The sequence below is a fragment of the Perissodus microlepis genome, chromosome 18 (genome assembly GCF_051167445.1).
Source record: "Perissodus microlepis isolate ML-2025 ecotype Zambia chromosome 18, ASM5116744v1, whole genome shotgun sequence".
NCBI classification, from domain to species: Eukaryota; Metazoa; Chordata; class Actinopteri; order Cichliformes; family Cichlidae; genus Perissodus; species Perissodus microlepis.
This window is the reverse complement of record NC_140478.1, coordinates 412,874-439,873: the sequence shown is the minus strand read 5'-3', so window position 1 is coordinate 439,873 and position 27,000 is coordinate 412,874. Positions and strand designations below refer to the sequence as shown.

The 27,000-nt window shown below is 44.8% G+C and overlaps 2 protein-coding genes across 7 annotated transcripts in view; one reads left to right on the top strand and one right to left on the bottom strand.

The window, feature by feature from the left end:
* Nucleotides 1-8,550, top strand: part of LOC146366365 (uncharacterized) — a 33,073-nt gene extending 24,523 nt beyond the window's left edge. For 4 of the 5 annotated variants that reach the window (XM_084913126.1, XM_084913124.1, XM_084913127.1 and 1 more), the window contains 8 exons: nt 2-95; nt 2,871-2,954; nt 3,075-3,115; nt 3,202-3,279; nt 4,148-5,042; nt 5,726-5,755; nt 5,872-5,919; nt 6,854-8,550. In XM_084913126.1, coding sequence (XP_084769252.1) covers nt 2-95; nt 2,871-2,954; nt 3,075-3,115; nt 3,202-3,279; nt 4,148-5,042; nt 5,726-5,755; nt 5,872-5,919; nt 6,854-6,861 — 1,278 coding nt within the window. In that variant the 3' untranslated portion in view covers nt 6,862-8,550. The remainder of the gene's footprint in view (nt 1; nt 96-2,870; nt 2,955-3,074; nt 3,116-3,201; nt 3,280-4,147; nt 5,043-5,725; nt 5,756-5,871; nt 5,920-6,853) is intronic. The other variant, XM_084913125.1, reaches the window with a different exon arrangement.
* A 7,645-nt stretch (nt 8,551-16,195) lies between these two features.
* The window catches only part of LOC146366364 (phospholipid phosphatase-related protein type 4-like), a 67,922-nt gene continuing 57,117 nt past the window's right edge, over nt 16,196-27,000 (bottom strand). For both annotated transcript variants that reach the window (XM_084913117.1, XM_084913118.1), the window contains exon 11: nt 16,196-26,712. In XM_084913117.1, coding sequence (XP_084769243.1) covers nt 25,802-26,712 — 911 coding nt within the window. In that variant the 3' untranslated portion in view covers nt 16,196-25,801. The remainder of the gene's footprint in view (nt 26,713-27,000) is intronic.

Sequence of the window (27,000 nt, the reverse complement as noted above, 5' to 3'; positions counted from 1 at the left end):
CGTAGGACTGAAAGAGAAGGATGTTGTCGTCACTTCCCGCAGCCCGGAGGCCGCTGCACCAGCGGAGACCGCTCATCCTGAAGCCACACCTGAAGGTAGCGCACAAAGAACACACTGACTGTACAACTGTGAGCACAGTGAGAATTATACAAGTTCACAGAAAGATTATTATTCACGTTTATGGGCCCGACACAGTGACAGATGTGAGGTGTGTCGTGTCCTCCGGTTCACATGGTCACACAGCACCAATCATGTTTCACTCACCTGTGACTGAAATATGGAGCAAAGGTTTTATGCATTTACAACATTATTCCAAAGTCCCACATCTGATGGTGATGGTCTGTGCTGGATCCATGCAGACACGTGGAGGACCGTGTCAGAGGAACACAGCTGACGTGGTTTGAATAGAGCTGGACTGCATCCACACACAGCTGTTACCAGTGTGACGTTATCTACTCCACCTGTGCAGTCAGGTGTGTCAGTATGTGGATGCAAACGGCTGTACTTCCTGCTCGCGCTATTTATATAGCACATTTAAAACCAAAGGTAGCCCAGAGTGTGTCACAATAATACAGTAAGTCATTGTTATCAAACATCAACAGCGTACAAAATCAAGCACTAGTACTAATACTAAGCACTCGTTAAACCAGGAGAGTGGGCTAAATAAAATCGATATCGGGCCTCGGTTCACAGATCGGTTCATAAATATAAAATATTATCTGGGTGAATAAGAAATAATGCAGTAAAAAGGTTAAAATAGATGAAATAAGGGCACTGACTAGTGAAACTAATGAAATAGGTACGTTTTTAACCGTGTTTTGAAAGATTGAATAGAGTCTGAGACACGAATAGTAACAGGAAGACTGTTGCAGAGGTTCGGTGCAGCTGAGACAAAAGCACGATCGCCCCGGGCTTCAGGTGGGCCCTGACCTGGGCTTCAGGTGGGACCTGACCTGGGCTTCAGGTGGGACCTGACCTGGGCTTCAGGTGGGACCTGACCTGGGCTTCAGGTGGGACCTGGGCTGGTCCAAGAGTAGTTCACCAGATGATCTTAAGGCTCGACCAGGGGTATACAAACTAAGAAGGTCGGCGAGATAGCTGGGCGCAATGTTATTTATAATATTAAAGGTAAGCAACAAGATTTTAAAATCAATACAATATTTGATGGGTAGCCGATGTAAGTCAGCAAGAACTGGAGTGATGGAAGCAAATGTTCCAGTTAGGAGACGAGCCGCAGCATTTCAACAAGCTGAAGTCTATGAAGGTGGACGGATTGGAGACCAGAGTGAAGGGAAATGCAGTAGTCTGATCTGTAAGTCACAAAAGCATGGATAGGTTTTTAAGAGATTTGGCACAGCTGGTAAAAGATCACTGAGGACACTTGTTATCCAGCTTAAATGAACTGTCCAGGAAAACACGGAGATTGCTCACAGTGTCCGAGGAAGCTGGCGAGGGCCAAATAGAGCGGCTAGTTGGTCCCGAGGGATATGCCTATCAAACACCACAAACTCAGTTTGCTTTTCATTCAAAAGAGCGACAGTCCGTCCTCACTCCAGAGGCGTGACATCCCGACGATTCGTCACGTCCCGCGGCATTCCTGAGGAACGCTAAAGGTGACCTTCTGCGTTCTTATGCTACGCACCGAGTTATGGATGAGATCCAGTAGCATACACGTCCCAGCCATGTATTCCAGCCCGAACCTTATCCCTCACCATCATTTAAGTAAAACAAACGTACATGTGTAGATTCATTCCAAACGGTTCTCATGTTTCCTCATTTTTCCGATCTCGTAACATTGGGACGTGTTGATGCCTGGAAGCGTAATATAGCGACGATTTGTCACCGAGCGTAAAATGATACACTTTGGGAGTGAGACCGTTAGCCTGCACTCCTGTTACTGAACCAAGGCAAGTGATGAGGAGTGAAGTCGATCCTCGTTCTGACTGAGAGCTGCATCAATACCCACGCTGCGTCGGGCTGGGGACCTCGCTGCGGCGGGCTGGGGACCTCGCTGCGGCGGGCTGGGGACCTCGCTGCGGCGGGCTGGGGACCTCGCTGCGTCGGCCTCGGGACCTCGCTGAAGGTTCGGGACCTCGCTGCGTCGGCCTCGGGACCTCGCTGCGTCGGGCTCGCTGCGTCGGGCTCGGGACCTCGCTGCGTCGGGACCTCGCTGCGTCGGGACCTCGCTGCGTCGGGCTCGCTGCGGGCTGGGGACCTCGCTGCGGGCTGGGGACCTCGCTGCGTCGGCCTCGGGACCTCGCTGCAGGCTCGGGACCTCGCTGCGTCGGGCTGGGGACCTCGCTGCGTCGGGCTGGGGACCTCGCCGCGTCGGCCTCGGGACCTCGCCGCGTCGGCCTCGGGACCTCGCCGCGTCGGCTTCGGGACCTCGCTGCAGCGGGCTGGGGACCTCGCTGCGGCGGGCTGGGGACCTCGCTGCGTCGGCCTCAGGACCTCGTTGCGTCGGGCTCGGGACCTCGCTGCGGGCTGGGGACCTCGCTGCGTCGGGCTCGGGACCTCGCTGCGGGCTGGGGACCTTGCTGCGTCGGGCTGGGGACCTCGCTGCGTCGGCCTCGGGACCTCGCTGCGGGCTGGGGACCTCGCTGCGTCGGCCTCGGGACCTCGCTGCGGGCTGGGGACCTCGCTGCGTCGGGCTGGGGACCTCGCTGCGTCGGCCTCGGGACCTCGCTGCGTCGGGCTCAGCGGACGTACCAGAGCTTTAAATAAGTGTCTGTGTTGGCCTTTGTGCGGTAACACAACCCTGAAGGTGACCGACGAGGACTGAAACACTAAGGACACTTCCACAGGGTCCTTGGTTACACATGAAGATGAAGGCCCCTCTGTGATCTACACGTGTGTGTTTGCTTCCTTAGCTGCTGTGGAGCCTGACCCTGTTCCTGTGGAAGATGTGATTGAAGCTGCTGTGGCAGAAGACACAGCTGCACCCTCACCACCAGGTATGTGTGGACAGCAGAGTCAGCTGTTAGGTCATAGTGAGATATACTCAGTGTGTAAAGACACATCAGTCACAGGCAGTGCTTAACGAGTCTGACAGTGTAAACTTTGTGTTTCCTCAGAGCCTGAAGCTGCATCAGAATCAGCTCCTGAGGCCGATGAGGTTATACTGACAAACCTTTCACTCTTATTTCTGTCGCGCTTCCTGCCTGCTGATGACACTTTGGTGGTCTACCTGTTGTTGTTCAGGTGATTGAGGAGGAGCCAGAGGTGCTGGAGGAGGAGCCTGCTGCAGAAGAGGAGGATGCTGCCGTTGAGGAAGAGGAGGTGATGTGTGTTTGTTATTAGTGTGCTGCCGTGTCAGTGTGTCGAGGAGTAGACGGAGCAGAGACTCTTTCACTTTATGAAACTCTGAGCTGCACTTTGGTGAAAAGCTTCATTTATTCACTTTTATTTGACTTCAGTTTGAAACTTTTAGATTAGAATTTGTTTCTTTAATCCACAGAACATGGATATAAAGAAATCCATGTTTCTATGGTAGATAGTAAAAAACAGGAACGTCTGTCATTTAGCTGGTTACCTTTCACTTCATTGCGTTGGCGTATGAATGGACCCAGGGATGTTTTTATTAACTGAAAAAGTTCTGAAAGTTATGAACATGTAGTAAAAAGTCCAAAATGAGTGTCTTTCCCAAAGCTGCCGGGTGGGCTGCAGTAGGGCAGGCCTGGCTCTGCGAGCTTTGAAGGAAACTGAAACTGAGCCACATCATGCAGAACAAACTCTGTGTGTCTCTGATGATCTGTGTCCCCCAACCAGTCTGACAGAAACATCCTCACACAGGCGGCACATAGTAACACATGTTCCTCACAAACACTGGTCAACAATCCCAGTGTCCTCTGTGTTCTGCTCAGTTCATCCTTCCATGGGAATGCCATGTTCTTCGTTTGTTCATGTGACACTTTCCCTGCATAAACAGAAGCTCTGTGGTCCAGAGTCATGCTGACAGCCTGATTGGTCCATGTGCAGGGAAGGCCCGGTGTCCACGTTAGCCTGAATGATAAAGACACGGCTCAGGTTAAAGAGCCGGTAACGCTGTAGTGACAGGAATCCCTCTCTATAGTTGGTGCAGCCTGCTGGTAAGACGCAGCAAAACTATAACGTCTGAATATGGTTTAATGTGACTGTGCTGATTCAGGTTGCTCCAGCTGAAGAAGAGCCAGCTGCAGAGGAGACGATGGGAGACCAGCCTGCAGAGGAGGAGGAGGAAACAGAGGCCGCAGAGGAGGCTGTGGAGGAGGCCGCAGAGGAGGCTGTGGAGGAGGCCACAGAAGAGGCCGTGGAGGAGCCCACAGAGGAGGCTACAGAGGAGACTGTAGAGGAGGCTGTGGAGGAGACCACGGAGGAGGCTGTGGAGGAGACCACGGAGGAGGCTACAGAGGAGGCCGTGGAGGAGGCCACAGAGGAGGCTACAGAGCAGACTGTGGAGGAGGCTACAGAGGAGGCCGTGGAGGAGGCTACAGAGGAGACCGCAGAGGAGGCCACAGAGGAGACTGTGGAGGAGGCCGCGGAGGAGGCTGTGGAGGAGGCTACAGAGGAGACCGCAGAGGAGGCCGCAGAGGAGGCCGCAGAGGAGGCTGTGGATGAAGCTGCAGCAGAGGTGGAAGAGTCTCTCGCTGATTCAGTGGAGGACACAGACGAGGAGGTGGCTGAGGAGACAGCTCTTACAGAGGAAGCTGTTGTGGAGCCACCTGAACAAGAGGAGGCTGCTCCTGCACAGGGAACTGAAGAGGAGGCAGCTCGCTTGGAAGAAGCTTATGAGGAGACGGCAGCAGTAGAAGAGGAGGAGGAGGAGGCTGCTCCATCAGAGGAACCTGCTAAGGAGGAAGAAGCTGCAGAAGAATCTGAGGCTGCAGCAGAAGAAATGGAGGCAGCACATGCAGAAGAAACTGCTGAGGAAGCTCCTGTAGAGGAGCAGGAGGCTCCTTTAGCAGAAGCTGTTGAGGAGCAAGCTGAAGTAGAGGAAGCTCCTACAGAAGAGACGCCAGAGGAGACCACCGAGGAAGAAATAGCTGAGGAGGAAACAGAACCAGGTAAGACTGAAGCTCCTGAGAAAAAGAGACGGGACACACTGACACATATCAGTTAAAGTAAAGTTTCCAACACAGGAAAGCATATTTGTTTTTGTGCGTTGAAGGACATGTCCTGGTCCAAAATGACTCCACGGTTCCTCACAGTGTTACTGGAGGCCAAGGTAATGCCATCCAGAGTAAGAATCTGCTTAGATACCATATTTCTAAGATTTTCAGGGCCGAGTACAATAACCTCAGTTTGGTCTGAATGAAGAAGCAGAAAGTTAGCGGCCATCCAGGTCTTTATGTCTTTAAGACATTCCTGCAGTTTAACTCATTGGTGTGTGTTATCTGGCTTCATGGACAGATAGAGCTGGGTGTCATCTGCATAGCAGTGTAAATGTATGCTATGTCTTCTGATGATGCTGCCTAAGGTAGCATCAGCAGCATGGCTCATGTGTGGGTGCTGACACTGTCTGTGGGGTCTAGTTTAACCTCAGTGGCAAAGTCCAGGAAGCTCACGGGAGCCTGTGCTTCACACCACGTGTGCTAGCTGACCAACAGCACTGATCAGGGAATCCACAGCTTATCATCCTCTTACTCCTGTGATCTGTACAAGTTACTGCCAGCACTGACACAGTGCTGAGGCAGACTGATTTCCATTTTCAGGAGAATAATGTTGTTTAAATGTTTGTTTTTTACAGTCGCAGAAGAAGCAGCAGCACATGGTGGTGGTGAGTGTGTACACACATCTTATTCCTGAAAGCTGAACTTCGCTGTGCCTTCAGAGGGCTGTGACTCAGTGTGTTGTTCTCGCTCTACTTCAGCATGTGTGTTTCTGTTTTTGCAGCAGCAAGGGCTCCTGAGATGGAGGACCTGTGGAAAGACGAGCCTACAGGTAACCAGTTTCATGGCTTCTACACGTCCCATTAGAAGATTTGAAGAATTGGACTCCCTAAATTGAACGTATAAAATGCATCTCTGCCCGACTCCCTGCAGTCGTAGTTTGAACAGGGAAATCAGTCTTAGCACAGCTAATGAAAGGTCACACAGCTGCTGTGTGCTCTTTTAATCATCAGCAGTGCACTGATGAGTCGGGAGGCAGTCATGGTCAGCTGTTTGGTGTTTAAACAGCTCCACATACTGTAGCTGGTTGTGATAGAAGGATGTTAATCTGCAGCTGTGTGCACTGAGCATCAGACTGGACCACAGAGCAGTGGAGGAGGCTGGTCCAGTCCGAGTCTGTTTTCTTTGACATCACCTACCTGAGGAACTAAATGCAAATGTGGGGTGTTTCATGGTCACCTGATTCAGCCCCTCTGTCATCCACAGGGTTGCAATAAAGAGCGATCATTAGCAGGAATGAAACATGATTTATTGATGTGCATAGTTCAGTTTGAGGTGAGGCGGTCAGACTTGGGGAACCATCACAGCAGAACGTGATGAGGATTAGGGTGGGACCCCCGAGTCCAGACGCTGGGGTGGAGATGAAGATGGAGCGATGGGGAGGAGGTGAGGTGCACAAAGATGTCTGCAAGGAACAATGACAGATGCACAGTGAGATTTAAAGTACGTGAAGAAGGCCAGTGGGCCTAGACCAGTGACGTCACAATCAGCCTGGCGGCGTGGGAAAGTGGAAGTGATGTAAAGCTTAGATTAGCCGCCAACAGCTGGGAGCAGACAGATGTGTGACTGCAGATGTTCCTTATCAGAACGTACGTTTCATAAGAGATGAAGGGGGAGTGATTCACGGCGTACTTTGGTGCAATCCAGCGCGAGGACAGGTCACCTGTGAACACTGACCAATCGTCTCTCTGCTCTTGCGTCCACAGAAACGTAGGCCACGGCAGTCACCGCTGTGATGGAGCAGGGACCCACTGACATTGCATCAGCACCATCTGAGCTCAGATGATGATGCCCCTCTCCAGAGAAATGATTGAGTTGTCACGGCAACAATCGCCCCTCTCCCCCCACTTTCATCCCTCCCTTTAAATTTCCCTTTTAGTGTCAGTGTGTGAGATGATGTTCACTAATATGCTTCCTTTACCTTTGTTGTGTTTCTTTCAGGTTTTGGCTCATTCTTTTGTTTTGCTGTTTTCCTTCAGGGTGTTTTAGTTGAGTGTGTTTGGGCAGATGTCCACTCCCTGTGACGTGCGAGTGTGTGTTGCACTCGCACAGTCTTGTACCTCTCAGCAAAAAGAGCTGGAGCTGCACGTTAAGAAGCTTCACACTTTAAAGTGTTGGAGCAACCAAATCAAATCCCCGCTGAGAGCCGAAGCTGCTGCTCAGTGTAGAGAGGACTCTATGCAAAGGTGTGACGCGTGTCACCCACCTCCTTCCTCCCCTCCTCCTCCTTAGCATCAGGTGAATTTACCACTCAGTGTCGACTCCAGGATGAGCCATATGCTAACACATGAACTGTGTGTGTGTTTGTGAGTAATGCGTTGTTATGTGCTGACAGATCTTTGCTTATCCTTCTTGTTGTGTGAGCTGTAGTTTAGTTTTGCAGACTGTGTTTGACTCTTTTCGTTTTGTTATCTCACTACATCAAACTGTATTCTGTCGACTCCTAGCTGGATCTTCTGTTTGCACAGCTGAACTGAAGCTGTGACCTCAGCTTGTTGAACTGTGAGGGCAGCACGGACGGTGCGCCCCTCCACGTTTATAACAGTGGCTCATTCCTGTGGAAATCCAGCCTCTCTGTAGAGGCGTAACGCCACCCTGTCACACACACAAACAATAATGTCAAATCTTATTTTGAAGGCCAGATGTAGACTCAAACATCGTTTCTGTTTGTTCTGTAAACATAAATCACCTTGCTTCACTCGAGGATGATGATGTATGATGATGGTAAACTGGCAGTGAAAATGCTGTAGGAATCAGTAAACACTACGTGTGGTCCTCACTTACTGTAACTGTTTGTTAGGGATGCAACAGCCGTGTGAATATGTCTGATTTTTCTTTCTCCTGTAACACTAGCTGGTGTTTCTGTTTGCTGAAACTTTGTGAGTCAATGTGAACTGAACCTTTGTAACATTGAAAAGTAGAATCTTTACTGAGAGACAACTTTTAGATTTTTTAATAGATTTTTTAAAAAAGAATTTGGAGAGATGAGAAGAATTCTTATTTCCAGAAGATGCTTGCGGTGCTTTGTACTAAGCCATAAGCTGTTTGCTGACTTTGTCCTGTGAAGCACAAACAAGAGAAACACTGTTGGGTTTTCAGTACTCGGCCCCGGTCACAGGTCACGTTCATGTCTCAGAGGGTTGTGGCGCACAGGCAGCTCTGTTGCTAAGCAGAGGCCACTTCTGATGAACACTATGCAACAAAGTATCAATGATGACAGAGGAGCGGAGGGGGCGTGGCCATCCTCTTCGATGACATGCTGTCTTTGAGCCGTAACCCTCAGACTATGGTTGAGTGTGCAGGTGTGACACTGTGCTGACTAAATGATCATGAAGTACTGACAGAGATTTGAAGTGGGAAGTTTTTCTGTTCTGGGAGCTACAATAAAAGATTTGGGACAACACAGCAGTGCCTGTTTATTTAGTTGTTGTTGTTTACCTGTTGTTTACCTGTGTGAAGCCTCGTCACAACACAAGACTTATTTAGTATTCCTAATCGATGCTGTGATGGTACAGAAAATCCTCCAACATGTGACGTCGAGCTGCACAGCGCTGTCAGACTGCTGTGTGTGAAACGGCCACAGTGGGTCACTGTGTGATTATTGACACAGCTCTATGTCCCACTGTCCTGTCACAGAAACAAATCCGTGTTTCTGTGCTTTATGGCTATTTTACAGAATTTCAGTGATTTTTTTCTCCATGTTCAATTTTTTTTTCTTCTTTTTGCAGAAACATGTTGTTGAAATTAGTTTAAAAACAGAAGAACAAGAATTTTAGAATACATTTGTGTAATTATCATCATCATATAACACACTTTAAAACAACCACAGCTGACGCAAAGTGCTGTACATCAAAACTAAATAATACAAATACATAAGATATAAAGCAAAAAGTACAAAATGAATTAGTTTTTTTTGTAATCAAACTAAGTCTCACTGAGGCCAAAAGCCAAAGAATAAAAATGCGTTTAAGACGTATTTTATCTCATCTTATTTACTAATGCAGAGTGACTGCACAGGAAATGGTATTAACACTGCTGGAAGCACCGTGCACAGAATTCACCCAGTGAAAATGATTCAGAGTGGAGATATCAATCAGACTTCTCTGAGGTGCACAATACATTTTTTTTATTATTTTTTATTTCGTGAGAAGAATGGGAATGTTTTTAGTTTTAGTATGGGAACGTATTCAAAGGGTTGGTTGGAGCTGAAGAAGGTGGAGTCTAGCAAAGGGAAAGGCTTATACCGAGCTGTGGAAGGAAGGAGAAAATGACTTGTATCAGTTGGCTAAGCAGATCAAGCTCTAGCAGATTAGGGCAATTAAGGACTTAGGGCGATCGTGGCTCAAGAGTTGGGAGTTCACCTTGTAATCGGAAGGTTGCCGGTTCGAGCCCTGGCTCGGACAGTCTCGGTCGTTGTGTCCTTGGGCAAGACACTTCACCCGTTGCCTACTGGTGGTGGTCAGAGGGCCCGGTGGCGCCAGTGTCCGGCAGCCTCGCCTCTGTCAGTGCGCCCCAGGGTGGCTGTGGCTACAATGTAGCTGCCATCACCAGTGTGTGAATGTGTGGATGACGGGATGTGTAAAGCGCTTTGGGGTCCTTAGGGACTAGTAAAGCGCTATATAAATACAGGCCATTTACCAAGGACGGGTGGAAATTGACTAAGAAGTGATGAGGGGATGTTAAGAAGATGTAAGGAATACTTAGCAGCCGATGAATGAAGAACAAGAGGATGGAGGACAGATGGTGGGTATGAAAGTGCAGAGGAACAAGTGATGACATCTATGAAGAGTGGAAAGGTGGTTGGTCCAGATGACATATCTGTGGGGAAATCTGGGACAGTGGGCTTTTTGTAGACCAGATTGTTTAACACAGTCCTGGACAGTGACAGCATGTATGCTGGTGCTGATTTCCAAAAACAGGACAGAACTGCAGCAACTACAGAAGGAATAAAGTTGATAAGTCACACCAACAGTATGGGTTCATACCAAGAAATAGTGCTACACATGTGATGTTTGCTGATGGAGGAGTATGGAGAAGGTAACAGAGTTGTATTGTCTTTGTATGAGGAAGTCAGGAAAAGCAGATAAGTATGCGAGGGTGGTGCAGGACATGTATGAGGACAGCAAAACAGTGTTTAGATGTGGACAGTGATGGATTACATCAGGGATCAGCTCTGAGCCCGGTCATGTTCACAGTGGTGATACGTTGGCCTGATCAATCATGTTTGAAGATGACATTGTGATCTGTAATGAAATTCAATGCAGTGTTATTTACACAACAAATCACAACAGCAGTCGCCTCAAGGTGCTTTATATTGTAAGGTCGACCCTACAATGATACATACAGAGAAAAATCCAACAATCATATGACCCCCTATGAGCAAGCACTTTGGTGACAGTGGGAAGGAAAAACTCCCTTTTAACAGGAAGAAACCTCCAGCAGAACCAGGCTCAGGGAGGGGCGGGGCCATCTGCTGTGATTGGTTGGGCTGAGAGAAGGCAGACAGGATAAAGACATGCTGTGGAAGAGAGACAGAGATTTATTTACTTTTTTTTGCCTGTCCAAATTTGGTTCTTTAGCCATTTGAATTACTGTCTGTAGGCAAAGAAAGATGCCCAACGGATTTACTTTACCAAGTGGATCATCACGGCCTTGCCATATTGGTCCGTTTGGTTGACCTTTGTTATTATTATATATTTATTTTATTTTATTTTCAGTTATTACAGATGGGACAGACATGACTGGGGGATAGGAAAGGTTGAAAGAAAAGAAAGAGAGGGAAAGAAAAACAGAGGGACAGTGAGAGAGGGAGCTTCAAAAAAAGAAGAAAAAAAAGAGTAAACAAGCATAAAAGAGAGCAACATAATAAACACAACACCATCACATTAATCTAACTAAGTGTAAATAACAGTAAATACTAAATATTGAATATTATTGTGCAGCACGCAGGACCAACAGCGCACAATGTGCTTTGAGGTAGCAGCCAAGAAAGGTGTAGTTTGTGCCTGTGCACACCCGGATCAGTGCGCTTGTATTCAAAAGGGTTCCCCATGTAATGGTCGGTTAGAGGGTGTAGAGAGCCATAGCCTTGTCCCCCAGGGCATGAAGCAGGCATAGAGGAGATCCAGGCCCCAGACATCCAGAGTACGAGAGCCCAAGGAGGACCACCGGAGGGGCATCCGTGCCACCCTCCTGGAAAGAGCTGAGGAGAGCCCCAGACGAGGGGTCACCCATCAGCCACGGAGCAGAAGCCAGAGGGGGCTCTGCCGGCAGTCAGCTGTGAAAGAGTGGACGGAGCCCCAGGCCCCAAGGCCTGGGCCCCCGACCCCCACCACCCGGAAGGGCCCCAACCGAGCCAAAGATGCCAGGCCCTGCTAAGCAGCCACCAGCAGTGAGTTGGTACATACCTGAGCGCCCAGCCCTGGACACTGAAAACCACCAACCCACCGACGTCTGAGGGCATCAGCCAACAGCAGGGAGTGTGGTGGGTGGAGATAGGCCTCCACACCTGGGGGGTCTGAGATGTTCCCAGAGAGGTGGAGTCTAAGACCTGACCTGACATATAGACACAGACGAACAGGCGCACGCAGACACGAACGTGCATTCCCAACCTGCACACATATACAAATCCACAAACCCATCCAGACCCACGGCAGTAGCACCGCCAAGCCCCACAGGACCCGTGGCCAGAGATTAATAACAAGTATGGTTCAGTGCAGAGAGGTTAGGGTCATTAACACATCATGACAAAAAAAGAAACCCAGTGCATCATGGGAATCCCCCAGCAGCCTACACCTGTTGCAGCATAACTAAGGGAGGATTCAGGTCACCTGGTCCAGCCCTAACTATATGCTTTAGCAAAAAGGAAAGTTTTAAGCCTAATCTTGAAAGTAGAGATAGTTTCTGTCTCCTGAATCCAAACTGGAAGCTGGTTCCACAGAAGAGGGGCCTGAAAACTGAAGGCTCTGCCTCCCATTCTACTTTTAAATACTCTAGGAACAACAAGTAGGCCTGCAGAGCGAGAGCGAAGTGCTCTAATAGGGTGATATGGTACTACAAGGTCATTAAGATAAGATGGGCCTGATTATTTAAGACCTTGTATGTGAGGAGCAGGATTTTGGATTCTGGATTTAACAGGAAGCCAAAACAGGAGAAATATGCTCTCTCCTTCTAGTCCCTGTCAGGACTCTTGCTGCAGCATTTTGGATTAGCTGAAGGCTTTTCAGGGAGTTTTTAGGACTTCCTGATAATAATGAATTACAGTCGTCCAGCCTGGAAGTAATAAATGCATGAACTAGTTTTTCAGCATCACTCTGAGACAGGACATTTCTAACTTTAGAGATGTTGCACAAATGGAAGAACGCAGTCTTACATATGTGCATTGAATGATTTCCTGTGTTGTTCAGTGGTGCATTATGGGTAATCTCAATCTCTCACTGAGCGTGCTCCTGTGACTGGCCAGCACATCATGGAGTGGGTGGGAGGTATAATCCAGCATCGTCCTTATCTTGGACAGCATCCGCCTCTCAGACACCACCCTAAGGGAGTCCAGCTCCGTCCCCACAACATTACTGGCCTTGTGATCAGTTTAGTGAGTCTGTTGGCACCTGTGACTTCTGCAGGAAGTGGAAACACATGGGGAGCACAGCCGAAACAAATGAACATGATGCCACAGAGGAAGCACAACTAAACACACTGAACAAGACTTTCAAAATAAAACAGGGAACATGGAGAGACATGAACTGGGACATGTGAGCTTGACAGAGAGGGAGTCAGAGGAGAGAGACACAAGGGGAACCTTACAGAACAAGGAATTATTACTTAATACAAGGGAGAAAGAGTCTTTTTTGCTTTTTGGTAGATATTTCTACTAAAACACTTTCGCCTTTATCCACACCTATTGTTCTTTTATCAACTTTAGCTCATGACATGAGCTTAGCTTGATGAGCATCTTATCTTAATGACCTTGTAGTACCATATCACCCTATTAGAGCACTTCGCTCTCGCTCTGCAGGCCTACTTGTTGTTCCAGAGTATTTAAAAGTAGAATGGGAGGGAGAGCCTTCAGTTTTCAGGCCCCTCTTCTGTTGCTTTTGAGCCACTTGCAAACAACATCCACACATAATTTAGAATCATCAGTGGAACCAACATAATACAACCAACCAATGTTGGGATGTCAGGAAACTTGAAAACTTCAAAGAGTAATCAAATTACAGTGTTTAATGGGTCACTTATATTGTTGAGCAGAAGCCATCTGTTTTTGACACAGACAGCAGTTTGCTGGTGAAAACATCGGAGCATTTTTCAGCTAAAGGGAAATTTTCCAAGAAGTAGATGGAAACCAAAACGAGAGCTAAAGGAAGACAGCACTGTTTTAGATTCACCATGCTGATGACACTTTGTGTCTCCTCAGTTTGTAAATAACCACTTCCTAAATTAAATCCTATATCCCCGGCTGCTCCAGTCTGCATGCCAAATATCCTTGGACAAGATGCTAACCCCAAGTCTCTCTCTGATGCATCCATCACAGCATGAAGGTGTGAGGATGTTCGAGAGGAAGAGCACAGAGGAACGTGCTGGTGTGAATGGGTGAACGAGGCCAGTCCTGTAAAGTGCTTTAGGTGCTCAGCTAGCTAAAGTTCTGTATAAGAACCAATCACCCCATATGTGCACAACTAGCTATTGGTCCAACTAGTTATGAGATATACTAGTCAGCTGAAGCAAATTCTGCATGTTATTCATGTATGAGCTAAGCTGCTGTACGCCCATCCTGCAGGTGGCAGCAGCGTTCTCTCTATGTTGGAAGGAGGCGGCATGAAGAAAGACGATACTTTTGTAACCAGTGTGGTTTTCTAGTTCGTTGAAAGTGACTGGTTGTATGTAGAGTTTGTCATAGTAAACTAACATATAACCACTTGACCAGTGCAAGGTTGAACCCTTCTGTTGCAGGCATATGGGTATTAATGCTCACATTAGCCCCACTTGGCAAAAGTACTGTGATCTAGGATATGTCCATGGTTTTACACAGCATGTGATCATCGAAGAATGACTCAAACCTGAGATTCTGTGAAATCTTTTAAATGAGTTTTCAGTAACGTCCCGCTGCATTTAAAACAAGTGTCTCCAAATCGCCAAAGATCTGTGAGTGCAGGTTTAAAACACACGATGTGGTCAAAGAGGCAGAGTTGTGTCTTTGGTCCTCATGGCTGATGTGCTTCACTGTCAGACACTACAGACGCCTCTGCAGTTCCCTTCTGGGGACAAATCCTGATTGGTCGACTAACCCTGAGTCGGTCACACGTCCATTTTGCATTCGTTAGTGTGTGTGAGCTCCAGTGTGCTGCATTCATGCTGAGCTCTCTGGCATAGTTGCCATGGTGACTTTCTGACCAACCAATCAAAGTTTTGTCTGCAGAATATTTCAGTGTTTTGTGCAAAAACACACATAACAAGTAACATGTTGGACCCACTATATAAATACTGCATAAACACACACACACACTGCATGTCTGCATAGAAGTGTATAATAAAGCCCAGATCGCTCTCTTTCCCTCTGTATCGAGTACCCACCCCCAGCCTATCTGCTCTCCTCTCCCTCATGGCATTACCATGGAAACTCAGCTGAGATTACAAGGTTGCACCAGCAGTGAGGAGGACAGAGACGGAGGGCGAGGAGCTACTGTAAAAGGAAGCAGGATGTAGTGTGAGATGGTTTTAAATGATTACCCAGCCATCGCCATCATCCTCACTCCCTTCTTTCATTGTCTCTCTGTTGTGTGTGTGTGTGTGTGTGTGTGTGTGTGTGTGTGTGTGTGTGTGTGTGTGTTCAGGTCGCTGACTGTCTGACTTTCCTGCTGACTGCTCTGCTGCCTTTTCCTCTTCATGCTCCCTAATGCTGTAACTCCACACAAACAGGAGAATATCCTCAGTAAACATCCCATGCTCCCACTCCACTCCACCCCCCCACACACACAGACACACACACAGACACACACACAAGCCCGTTCAGCTATCTTAGTGAGGACCCTAACCATTAAAAATGAATGCCTAACCCTTACCTTAAACCTAACCATAACCTAACTGTAACCCTGACACTAAAACTACATTTTGAGCCTCAAAAAGGCTTCAAACTTGTGAGGACCGGTGAGTGTGTGACTCACAAGAGACTGTTGGTTCTCACAAGTATAGTAGAATGCAGATTTCAGTCCTCACAAAGATAGCTAGGCAGGAACACACACACACACAAGTGATCAGGATATTAAATGTTCGAACTAGGCCTTATTATTGTCGCTCAATAAGCTGTTAACAGGCTGAAACACTCTTGTAAACGCTCTTCTATTCCCTTTCCTCTCCACACCACAACAACTGTACCGCCTCATTTTGCCAGACAGTAATAACTACAACAAAACACACTCACTTCATTATTTAACCAATAAGAAAGAAAACTGATATTTATGCAGAAATCAAGTGTTTAACAGATTTGTGCAGCAATTTTCAGTCCCACGTCGCCAGCTGCTGTTTCACAAAGTGGTAACACTAGTTTGATCATTTAAATACTGGAAGAACAATGCTCATTTTATAGAATGGTATACATTATATTATTACTAAACAACACAATGATGCATGCATATATATATATTTACGTGTTTTCTTTTGCAGTCATAGTAAAGCTGTTCAGTAGCAAAGGACACTAGGTTACTGTGAGGTGCACAAGATCAAGAGGATGAGGATGGATAACAGACGTGTCCTATTTTGGAAAACCATGCAGATGAAGGTTTTCCTTGAGATTGGTTTAATGGAGTCGAAGGTAGTACTCCAAGATTCCTCTCAGTGTTACTGGAGCCCGGTTCTCTGCTGTGGTATCTGAACCCCTGGTAAGGTCATCCTGTTGAATATGTTGTTACACATTGTGTTTCTGAAAAATGTACCTGTATATTGTTCACATGTTGAAATAAATTACCAATCAATCAATCAAAGTGGGCAGAAACAGTTGTGTCCTATAGATGCAGAATCAACAGGCCAGGACAATAAAAGAAAGCCAAGCAGCGTGATATCAAAGCTTTATTTAGTTACAGAGACACCACTGCAGAACATCATTATCAGCAAACTGCCAATGTTCCACTTCTTTACAAATTCAGTTCATATCTGTTCATTCTGATACACTCAGACCCTTAACATTGACCTGCTTTGCACACAGAGACAGTCCTATAGTCCACATCAGAGCTTGTTTTCATTAGAAGTGTTGTTACAGTCACAGATACGACAAGTCCAGTAATCTCTTCACATTTAGTCTCAGAGGCAAGTTATGGGAATGATTTGGTAATAAAACACACATGAACTGGCACTTAACTAATATGACACAACAAAGGAAATAACACATGAAAATAATACTAAAATTACAAATGATGCTGATTATTCTCAGTAGCAGTGTTAATGTTGCTGTTGTGATTCTGAAGCCTGAGCTTTTGTCTTACCTTCTCTACATACTATGACCTCATTATGTTTAATGTGAGCATCCAGAATCAAACAGGACACAACAAAAACACCAGCTACCCACAATCACACCTTTACAAAGATTGAACAAGTGGCAACTTTAAGTTGCCATTTCCCAGAAGAATGCCGCACATTTATATTCAAGTTGGTCGTCTTTACAGTGACGATGTCGTGTCATCTCAAGAATAGCAACTTATTCTCATAAAGATCAGGATAGTTTAATTATGATATAACAAATGTGTTGCTGTTGTTTTTGTTTGTTTGTTTTGGCAATGCTGTAACAATAAAAGAAACAGAGCATGAACCATACCACCCAGCAAACATGCACACAATGTACATACAGTACAATACCATGTACATGTGAGCATAGCCACTGAATGTAGAACATGACACCGTTTCTCTCTACGATATTAAATTCTATGTCTGCCTTTTCCATCAGTCATCTAGAAATGATGGCGCAGAAAGATTTGTAGAAATGTGGATTATTTGGTTGGTGCAGATGTCAGTGTACCCTACAGCTGCAGGAGTCACTCGAGTTTCAGGCTTTAACTTTCTTGCCTCTTATTGACTTTAAGTGGGGTGACAAAGCGCACTGCCAAATTGTGAGTTGTGAACTGAATATGCTGATTCGCATTGCTGATGCTGAAAGGCTGAGAAAAGTTAAATTGCTAACTGCAGCACTGGCCAATCAATTCACAGTTTTTTAGCTGCTAGCCAAATAACTGAAAAAGAGGAAGTGGGTAGTGATAGTGTGCTCGCTTGGCTCATCCTAGCTGCTCATTGAAGCTCGGTTAGCTTGGCTTCCAAATGACACGAGGAGACTGGAATGATGAGCACTACAAAGTTCAGGCAGGCCCGCGTCTCCAGGCCGAGCTCAAAATATTTTGCAGTCTAGGCTAAACTTTAGCATTTTCACAGAGCTAAAACCCCAAACCTAACACTGTGGTTTGGCATAGAAGATTTACTGATGAGCAAAAAGATACAAATGTCTATGTACAGCAATAGAAACAGGAAATGAATGCTGCTGCCAGTCATTATAAAGAGCTAGTATCTTTTATCTTCCAGTTATTATAAATCTGATAGAAAAAACCCTAAAACTATAACAAGATTAAGATAACTTTACAGCTTCAGTTTTGTTTTGGTATTGCTTATTTGGATCCTGCTGGGCTCGTGTAATGAACGAACAGTAAAATAGCACTAAGTGGTCTAAACCTCAATAAGAAGGAAACAGGACATTATTTTCTCCCCATCCAAAAGAACTAACTAACAAAGTCCTTTCACATTTCTGTGAACACAGACTTTGATCGTCCACTTTATATAAGTTACAGGATTTATGAGCCCTAGAAAGGCCAGCTATTTTCCTCTACTTTATAAGAAGCTTGGCTAACCACAACTTCACCCCAGCTTGGAGTCTTGTGAAAAACACATATTTTTCCAAATATGGACTGATCCACGCCTACCGGCTGGCGACTGGGACACATATTCACCTTTCTGTTTGGGAAGGAGCCTGAGTGTGTGACACTAGTGGTGACTCTGGAACCAGTCTCTTGGACAGGGGCTGGACTCCTAGTCTGGAATTGCCTTCGGTGAGAGGCAGTGAGCTGGGGTGGGGATTTTGGTATTAACTGTGGATGACAGGGTTCAGGTTGGGAAACAGATCTTGACTGTCATCTGTGCTGAACGACAGTTCAGAGTACCCCGCCTTCTTGGAGTCTCGGGGTGGGGTCCTCAAAGTGCTCCACCTGTTGTCCTACAGGGAGACTTTAATGTTCATGTAGGCAACAACAGTGAGATCTGGAGCGGCGTGATTCGAACCCAAACGGTGTCCTGTTACTGGACTTCTGTGCAAACCACAGCATGTCCACAACAAACACCATGTTCGAACATAAGGGTTTCCATAAGTGTACGTGGCAGAGGCAGAGGCCCCGGTCCACAAAATCCTCAGCTCCCATCGCTGGTAGAGCTTCAACAGCATTCCAGGGCACACTGGGGATTTTACTTCCTCCAAACCATCAACGTGTCTTTTAGACCCCATTCCTACAAAGCTGCTCAAAGAAGTCCTGCCATTAATTAATGCTTCAATCTTAAATATGATCAACCTATCTCTAATAATCAGCTATGTACCACAGGCCTTCAAGCTGGCTGTAGTTAAACCTTTACTCAAAAAGCATCTCTAGACCCAGCAGTCTTAGCTAATTATAGGCCAATCTCCAACCTTCCTTTATATCAAACATCCTTGAAAGAGTAGTTGTCAAACAGCTAACAGATCATCTGCAGAGGAATGGTTTATTTGAAGAGTTTCAGTCAGGTTTCAGAGCTCATCACAGCACAGAAACAGCTTTAGTGAAGGTTACAAATGATCTTCTTATGGCCTCTGACAGTGGACTCATCTCTGTGCTTGTCCTGCTAGACCTCAGTGCAGCGTTCGATACTGTCGACCATAATATCCTATTAGAGCGATTAGAACATGCTGTAGGTATTACAGGTACTGCACTGCAGTGGTTTGTATCATATCTATCTAATAGACTCCAATTTGTGCATGTAAATGGAGAGTCCTCTTCACACACTGAGGTTAATTATGGAGTTCCACAGGGTTCAGTGCTAGGACCAATTCTGTTTACATTATACATGCTTCCCTTAGGCAGCATCATTAGAAGACATAGCATACATTTACACTGCTATGCAGATGACACCCAGCTCTATCTGTCCATGAAGCCAGATAACACACACCAATTAGTTAAACTGCAGGAATGTCTTAAAGACATAAAGACCTGGATGGCCGCTAACTTTCTGCTTCTTAATTCAGATCAAACTGAGGTTATTGTACTCGGCCCTGAAAATCTTAGAAATATGGTATCTAACCAGATTCTTACTCTGGATGGCATTACCTTGGCCTCCAGTAACACTGTGAGGAACCGTGGAGTCATTTTTGACCAGGACATGTCCTTCAACGCACATATTAAACAAATATGTAAGACTGCTTTCTTCCATTTGTGCAACATCTCTAAAGTTAGAAATATCCTGTCTCAGAGTGACGCTGAAAAACTAGTTCATGCATTTATTACTTCCAGGCTGGACGACTGTAATTCATTATTATCAGGATGTCCAAAAAACTCCCTGAAAAGCCTTCAGTTAATCCAAAATGCTGCAGCAAGAGTCCTGACAGGGACTAGAAAGAGAGAGCAGATTTCTCCTGTTTTGGCTTCTCTTCAACAAACTGTTACCAGTTGTATCAGGATTTGATAAAACAGGTCCTTTATTCAGCCAGAGACAATTTTGTTATATTTTTCTGGGGCAGGTCATAAGATGGCCTGTTACCACAGTGTTAACATTTTTTTTAACTGTTAGACGTCAGTGGGGATTGAAGCATCACAAGATGAATTTAACTGCAGCAACTGGTTTTGTGACTGACTTGTAACTCATGTTTTCAGTATCCTGAAAAAAAAAATCAGATTTCCAACATGTGATAGTGTGAGACTCCTGTTTGTAGGTCATACTGACTCACAGGAGTGCACATGGTAGCAATCTGCCTCTGAAGTCTGACATCATTAGCTGTTTCCGGGTCCAAACTCAAACACTGCGGCATCACTGAGAGTTACAAACTGTGTGGCTGCTCTACCGGGTGTCACAATAAAGTTTAACATCCAGGAATCCATGAAAAAGGATTTATGAAGTTAGTTAGCAGGCAGTTAGCAGGCAGTTAGCTCACTAGTGTCCAAGTAAAGATGATACAACACGTTTTGGCTGAGGGATTTCTGAAATCCCTAACCCCTAATCCTATTACTTACAACATAAATGAAGACAGAAGACTAAACAACAGTGATGTTTGTAGGGTTACTGAAGTTGGGCTAGCTGCTATATAATGCTGGTGGCTAGCTACAGAGCTATGGTTATGATAACATAAGTGCATTAGCACAGTGAAGCTGGAGGATGAACACTAACTTTTTTCTCCTCAGTAAAAGTTACGGCGAGAGTCTCTGATGGGCAGATGATCACATGACAGGAAAAAGATGCTGAAAACAGACCAAACTTCAGCCAGGAGACCATCTGAGATGATCCATCCCAGCACTACTGCTGCATGGTTTGTATTACTTGTTGTGAAAGCGTCCTGGTCTTCAGCTTCATGCACACATTCTAATCTTTCTTAGCCTACGAGTGATTCTTTTCTGTCCTGTTCAAATATGTGGCGTCTGGTAAACCGTGAGCCGACGAGCTGTAGTCACATCACACGGTTTAAAAACTGCAGATGAATGAGCTAATAAAAACCCAGAGAGGCCGACAGTGATCACTGACTGTTTTTAGGGGCTTGTTCAGATTAAATAGAACAAGATCCAAAGCATTACAACACGTTAAAACGACAACAGCCTTAATGAACACAGTGTAGTTTGCACCTGGAAGCAGGGTTTATACATCATCACTTAACAACCGGATGATAATTAGCAACAAATTTTACAAGCAGATATAAAAAATTCACACACAACAATATAAAATATCTATACATTGTATCTATCAAGAGAGATTGAACAAAAAAAAGACAAAAATAACCCTACAATTATAAATAAGACAGTTATTAAATAGTTTCAGTTATGGGTAATTTACATTGTATCAAACATTTTTAGGACATAATTTCACCAGATGGTTAAATGAACACAGTGGATGTGTTGTAGCCAGCAGGCCATACATCGTGTAACAACAGGCAGGATAGCGTCAGAAGGTTACCCGTGTAGCTGTTAGCTGAAAAAACCTGCAACCCTGGTGTCCTTAGCTAATAACTGTTAGCACTCCCAAACCAAAGATCGCTGTGCACTGAAGACTCTAGTCTGATAACACACTCCACACCATGGTGACACAGAGGTAAGCTCAAATTAACACTGTAAGGTTGCAACTTTGACATAAGTTGTGAGAAGCGCTTCAAATATTACTTTCAGTGAACACGATTAGTAACAGGTCATGTGAAACCATGCCTACTGATTCATAGTACTGAGCCATGTACCAACACTGTAGTGTATGCTGTAATTTGCACTGTGCACCTACCCAGAACATAAACTACACACTAAAGCAACACAGACCTGAAAAACTGGCTTTGGTCTGCTTGGCTGTAATATTCAGTGCAAACACAGCATATTTGAACAGCACATACCATGGCCCACTATGGCTCTACAGAGATTTTATACTGTACTATAAATTAAGGCTGATGGTGCAAAAAAAGAAAAAAACCCTTGTTGTTATATGAAGTTATTATTAGAACCAGAAATCCGCGCAGAGCATAAAGAGGAGCCTGGCAGCTGCTTCTGTGACAGTAATGATCAGGTGCAGGGACACTTGGCTTGTAGTTCTAGTTCTTGGGCTCACCATGACACCATGTGCACGATTGGCAGGGGGATTATCCACATCATTACTGTATTATTCCACGTTATTTGAAACAATTCCACGTTGTTCCAAATTACACTCCAACTACATCTGAGCATAGGTGCAGGTCGTTGTATGCTTCAGACTTTAAATCGAATCCACAGACTCTCAAAGTCCTTCACCTTCATCAGCTGACAACATGTGCTTTTCAGTATCATCATCCAAACTCCTCCAGTATCAAACTGTACATCGTAACAATGATAAAATGAAGTAGAAGTGTTTAGAAATATTCATATTAGAAATATACAAATGCTTAAAAAACCAGATGAGAATCATTTGTGACATCCAGTCATAAGTTATGAATGTTAAGATGCAGAATGACGTCCCTGCCAGAGCTTAATAAAACTCCAAATTGTCCTTCAAGCACAAATCATATTCCTAAACCAATTTTTCTGTTCCACAACTATCACAGCCTTTTTCACTCCATCCAAGCGACACACAAGTATAAAATGTTTAGAATGCAAACGTTCACTTTGAAATATTTGGGCTTTTGGGTTTTTGGAGAGTCAAAATGATTCTCCACCTGCTCTCACATTAAACTGTTCTCTTTCCAGGCCTGTACAGAGATCAACATCGTCTCATACCGCTCACAGCATTCGTGTCAAACGCAGCTGAACTGGAATCACCTGCAGAGCACGAACCACAAACATGTCGGAACAATTCTACACGTGTTCTGGCTGTAGTTTCATACGTGTACGTCCGCTCTGCATTCTCCCATTAACAGGACAAAGTTACCTGTAAACTTGTGAAGCAGTAGAAAAAATGAATTTTTTTTTAAGCCTTACAAACTTCACCAAAACCTTCTGAGCTAAAAACACGTGCATACACATCTACTGCTCATCAACTGCTGCTTACCTAGAAACTTAGTTAACTTCCACTGCTGAAATGAACTGCAGGGCTCAGTTAGTGGGAAATACCTACCAGATTAAATCTTTCATAGCAAAGAGACAAAACGATTACCAGAAGATCAAAGAACTGATAGTAACTGCAGTCGAAGGCATTCTCAGGGACAACTCTAACCCTAACTCCAGGGAATCAGAATGCATTTGTGTTTTTATTGAAGTCTTGGCGATCCAGAGATGAGGACAGTGATGCGTCCGTCAGTCAGCACGCAGTCTTTTATAGCTGCATCAGAAATATCTTTCACAAACACCATTTCACTTCTGATATTTCAATTGGCCCACATAAACATGCATTTGTTAACAAGTGTCTCTTTAATGTGATGATGCTAGAAGCCTCCACAACTTACACACCATTTCAAATTTACACAACATCTTTAGCTGGTGTCGAAAAAACAAAAACAACAAAAAACCAGCTGAAAAGAATTCAAACAAACAACCGAAACACAAAAATGACTTCAGCGGCCGGGAAACCATCAAACTAGTGCTTCCTGATCAGGGTACATTCAAGTTGTCTGTTGGTTGGGTAACAACTAAAAGTATCTTTCATATCAGTCCTGTGCCATAATCTTCTGAGGTTCCCTGTGATTCCTATCAAGCTCCTCTACTTCTTCCTTAGTTTGCCTTGCACTGATTTCCATTGTGCTTATGTGGTTAGCATGTCACAGATCTTTGACTGAAAGCAATTTATGTCAACTTTTGTTTTGAAATTTACTATATTACTAAAGCTCGCTTGACCATTTAAAAACAGCTCGACAGGCCCAGTCTTTCCAGTAGCATCAAACGTGATCATTCACTGCACTGACAGCTGCAATAAGCAAAGAAATACTGGAGCACAAGCAAACACGTACAGAAAGTATATAGATATCTACACAGCACAGCAGCTGGAAATCATGTTGGTGCTTTCTGAATGTTTTCACAATCCCAACGTCACTTTGCTGTTTCTAGGCAGATTCTCATCAAGATAAACAAAGTAGAGTCCTGCACAAACACGTGGTATCTATGTGACTAGCCTACAGCTACAGGACTTTTCTTTGATGGCACTTGGGCACAAAGTTTATTGAACAATGTAAACACTGGGTTAAGAAAATGTCTATTAAATATTCTTCTAACTGGCAATCTATACATTTAAAAAGAAAACAACAACAACAAAAACATTTTTTTCACTGACATCAATGACTGAGTGAAAAAAGTAATAATAATAATAATACTGTCTATACTCTATGAATTCACCCACACATGCAAATATTAAAGTATTTGAGAGTATGAGATAAAAACAAAGTTTTCATTTCATATTTCCACAACTGCGAAACATTATAAAAAATAAATAATAAATATGTGAACAGAGAGCAGGGAAGTGTTAAAAAATAATTTTTAAAACCTAATTTTAAAACCTTTCTCTGGTTTATTCCCAACGTTTTTTTAATCTTCGATAATGGGTGATTTATTTGTAAAATAATAAAGTATTATTAATGGAAATATTTTATCTTTTATCATTTATATGTTTTGAAAATAACATATATAATAAAATTACATTTGATTATTTTAATAGTTTGACCTTTTCCTGAAAATGTTATTTAAATTGTGATAATTACATTTTAATTATACTGTACACTTTTTTCTTTTTAGTCTTTTTCTCTTAAAATATTCTGATTTCCTTTGAAAACGGAACAAAGTGGCATTTCACTTATATTTACTCGTTCTTCACTTTAAAGTACAAATCCTCACTGTTACTTCAGCGTGCTCGTATAATTATTATCTTTTTCATCATAAAACATTTTTTTATAAAACTTTATCTCATAACCGTTCCAACTTTATTCTGTAATGACTCCATGTTTCTTCCTTAGAGTGGCTGTAATACCAAGTCATAAAGCTGGGAAATCAAACTAAAGAACAGGAAACGAATGAACTTCCTTTGTGCAGGCGATGCTGCGTGTGTCAGTACAACTACCACACCGTAAGAATCATTTATACACTGCGCACCAATAAAACACAGCATGAAAAAAAGTGCTTGTTTTAGTATCTAAACACCATATATGCCCCTTGATATTGTTCTTATTCAACACAAACACAATACCACCATCAAATAAGATATATTGTTATTACCCAGAAGGGACTCTTTGCAGTCCAGACATAATTAAGACCGTGGATTTAATTTCCCCTGTGGCTGCCCACACTCTTATGTACAAACACAATCACAGTATAGGCTTTGAATACAAATTTCCATCTAAGGGCATGTGGTTACGATGTTCGATGTTACCTGTGTGTGACAAAAACGTGGATGTGTAGAAATGTCACCCCTGTTTTAGCTGAGCTTTGCAGCCAGAGAAAAGCGAGTCATTAGTGTGAATCTGTCCTCACTGGCAGGGTAATAATACCAGCGTAGGCCAGCAGTTTATTTAAGCCTCTTATCTTTGTGCCTATGAAGCGAGTGCACTCAATTTATCCGATTTACAAAAGAAATGTCTGGCTTGTACAGCGATACGTGATAAAAATATGTAAATATGTAGTAAAATAAGAAGAAATGTTGACTCAAACTCAGTCCAACCGACTCCTTGTATGTTGGCCAGGAGCAAACTGGGAGCAGGCATGACTCGACGTCTATGGCCTGTGAACCCAAGTCGATCTCTAACCTACTGCTAACAGAATTTAATAAGCTGGACAAAAGTGGCCATCTACTGTAGCCTGATTGGTCATTTGAGAACGTGTGAATGTCTTTTACCATCTCCTATTGGCTGCAGGTGGTAAGCAGATTGTGGAGTTGTTCACATCTCCAGAAATGTCCCATTGGTCTAGAATGGTTTACTTGTTTTTATAATTGTAGTTATAGATGGATAACTCACACTGAACATGCTATTCTTTATAGGCCAGCCCAAAAGTAGGCGGGGGAGTGTGAGTCAGGATTGGGCGGGGTAAAGTAGGGGGAGGGGTGGGGCTTGGACGCCCAAACACTCCCTGCAGCTGCCTGTTGGGGTGGTTGGGGTGAATGGGGTTCTCTTGAAAGCTTCGCAGGTTTTCGTGAAAGCGGTTGCTGCTTTCGTTGTCAAGGCGGTTGCCGTCATCACAAAGGCGGTGGTTGTTGTGGAATTCAGGGGTAGGCCCTCGATCCTGGACGTGGACCATGTTGCTGCTGCTCTTCCTTCTCAAGGTGGATTCACGGCTGGATGAGGCAACCGACTGGCAGTCCGAGCCGCCGTCACTGCTGGCAGCTGTCGCCTCCACTGGTGTAACCCTGATAGTGGTGACTGCTTGAGGGTGGGGGTGGAAGGGAGGAGCAAAGGTGGCAGTGGGTGTGAACGGCATGTTCGAGTTGTTAGAAGGAGGATTAAAGTTAGGGTGAGCGTTGTTAAAACTGGGATTATTGGAATTGTTAGGATTAAAACTGAGGTGCTGGTAGTTGTTGGGATTATTTGGATGTAAGGGATGTAACGGGTGCACAACATGTGGATGGCTGGTGTAGACACCTCCTCCTCCTCCCATTCCACTGCCCCCTGCGTCCCCATCGCTCTCTGTTTCTGTCCCCATGACGCTCCTCCTCCCATCCACCAATCCACCGTCCTTCAGCGAATCGCAGCTGTCCGTGTGTCTGTTCAGGTCATTGAGGTTGAAAGCCGACTGCCGAAGGGAAGCTCTTTGTTCTGGTGGTCTCCATCGCCAGGAGCCGCTTCCATCAGTGCTCGGAGGTTTCACTATTGGTTTGTTGGATCTGGACTCTGGGTGGGCTTCAACACGAACGATACTCCCAGTTCTCTCCAAACCTCCCCCTAGAAGAGCAAGCAAGTATTCAGCGAACTGAATCATCAACAAGCATGTAAGTACAAGCCAGAAAAGTATGAACAGCAAAATATGTTACTGTAGGTGCTCACAGGGATGCACCAGCCCAATGATGGGATGTGTCAAAGTTTCCTTTTGTTAGACGGAGAAATAAGAAACAGTTCTGAGAACTACACATTTGTTCCAGCTCCAGTTACTAACAACAGGGCTGGCTATGGTCACTGATTTCTAGGAGTGGGTTTAAAAACAAAACAATTTCCCGACTCAAATTGATTTGA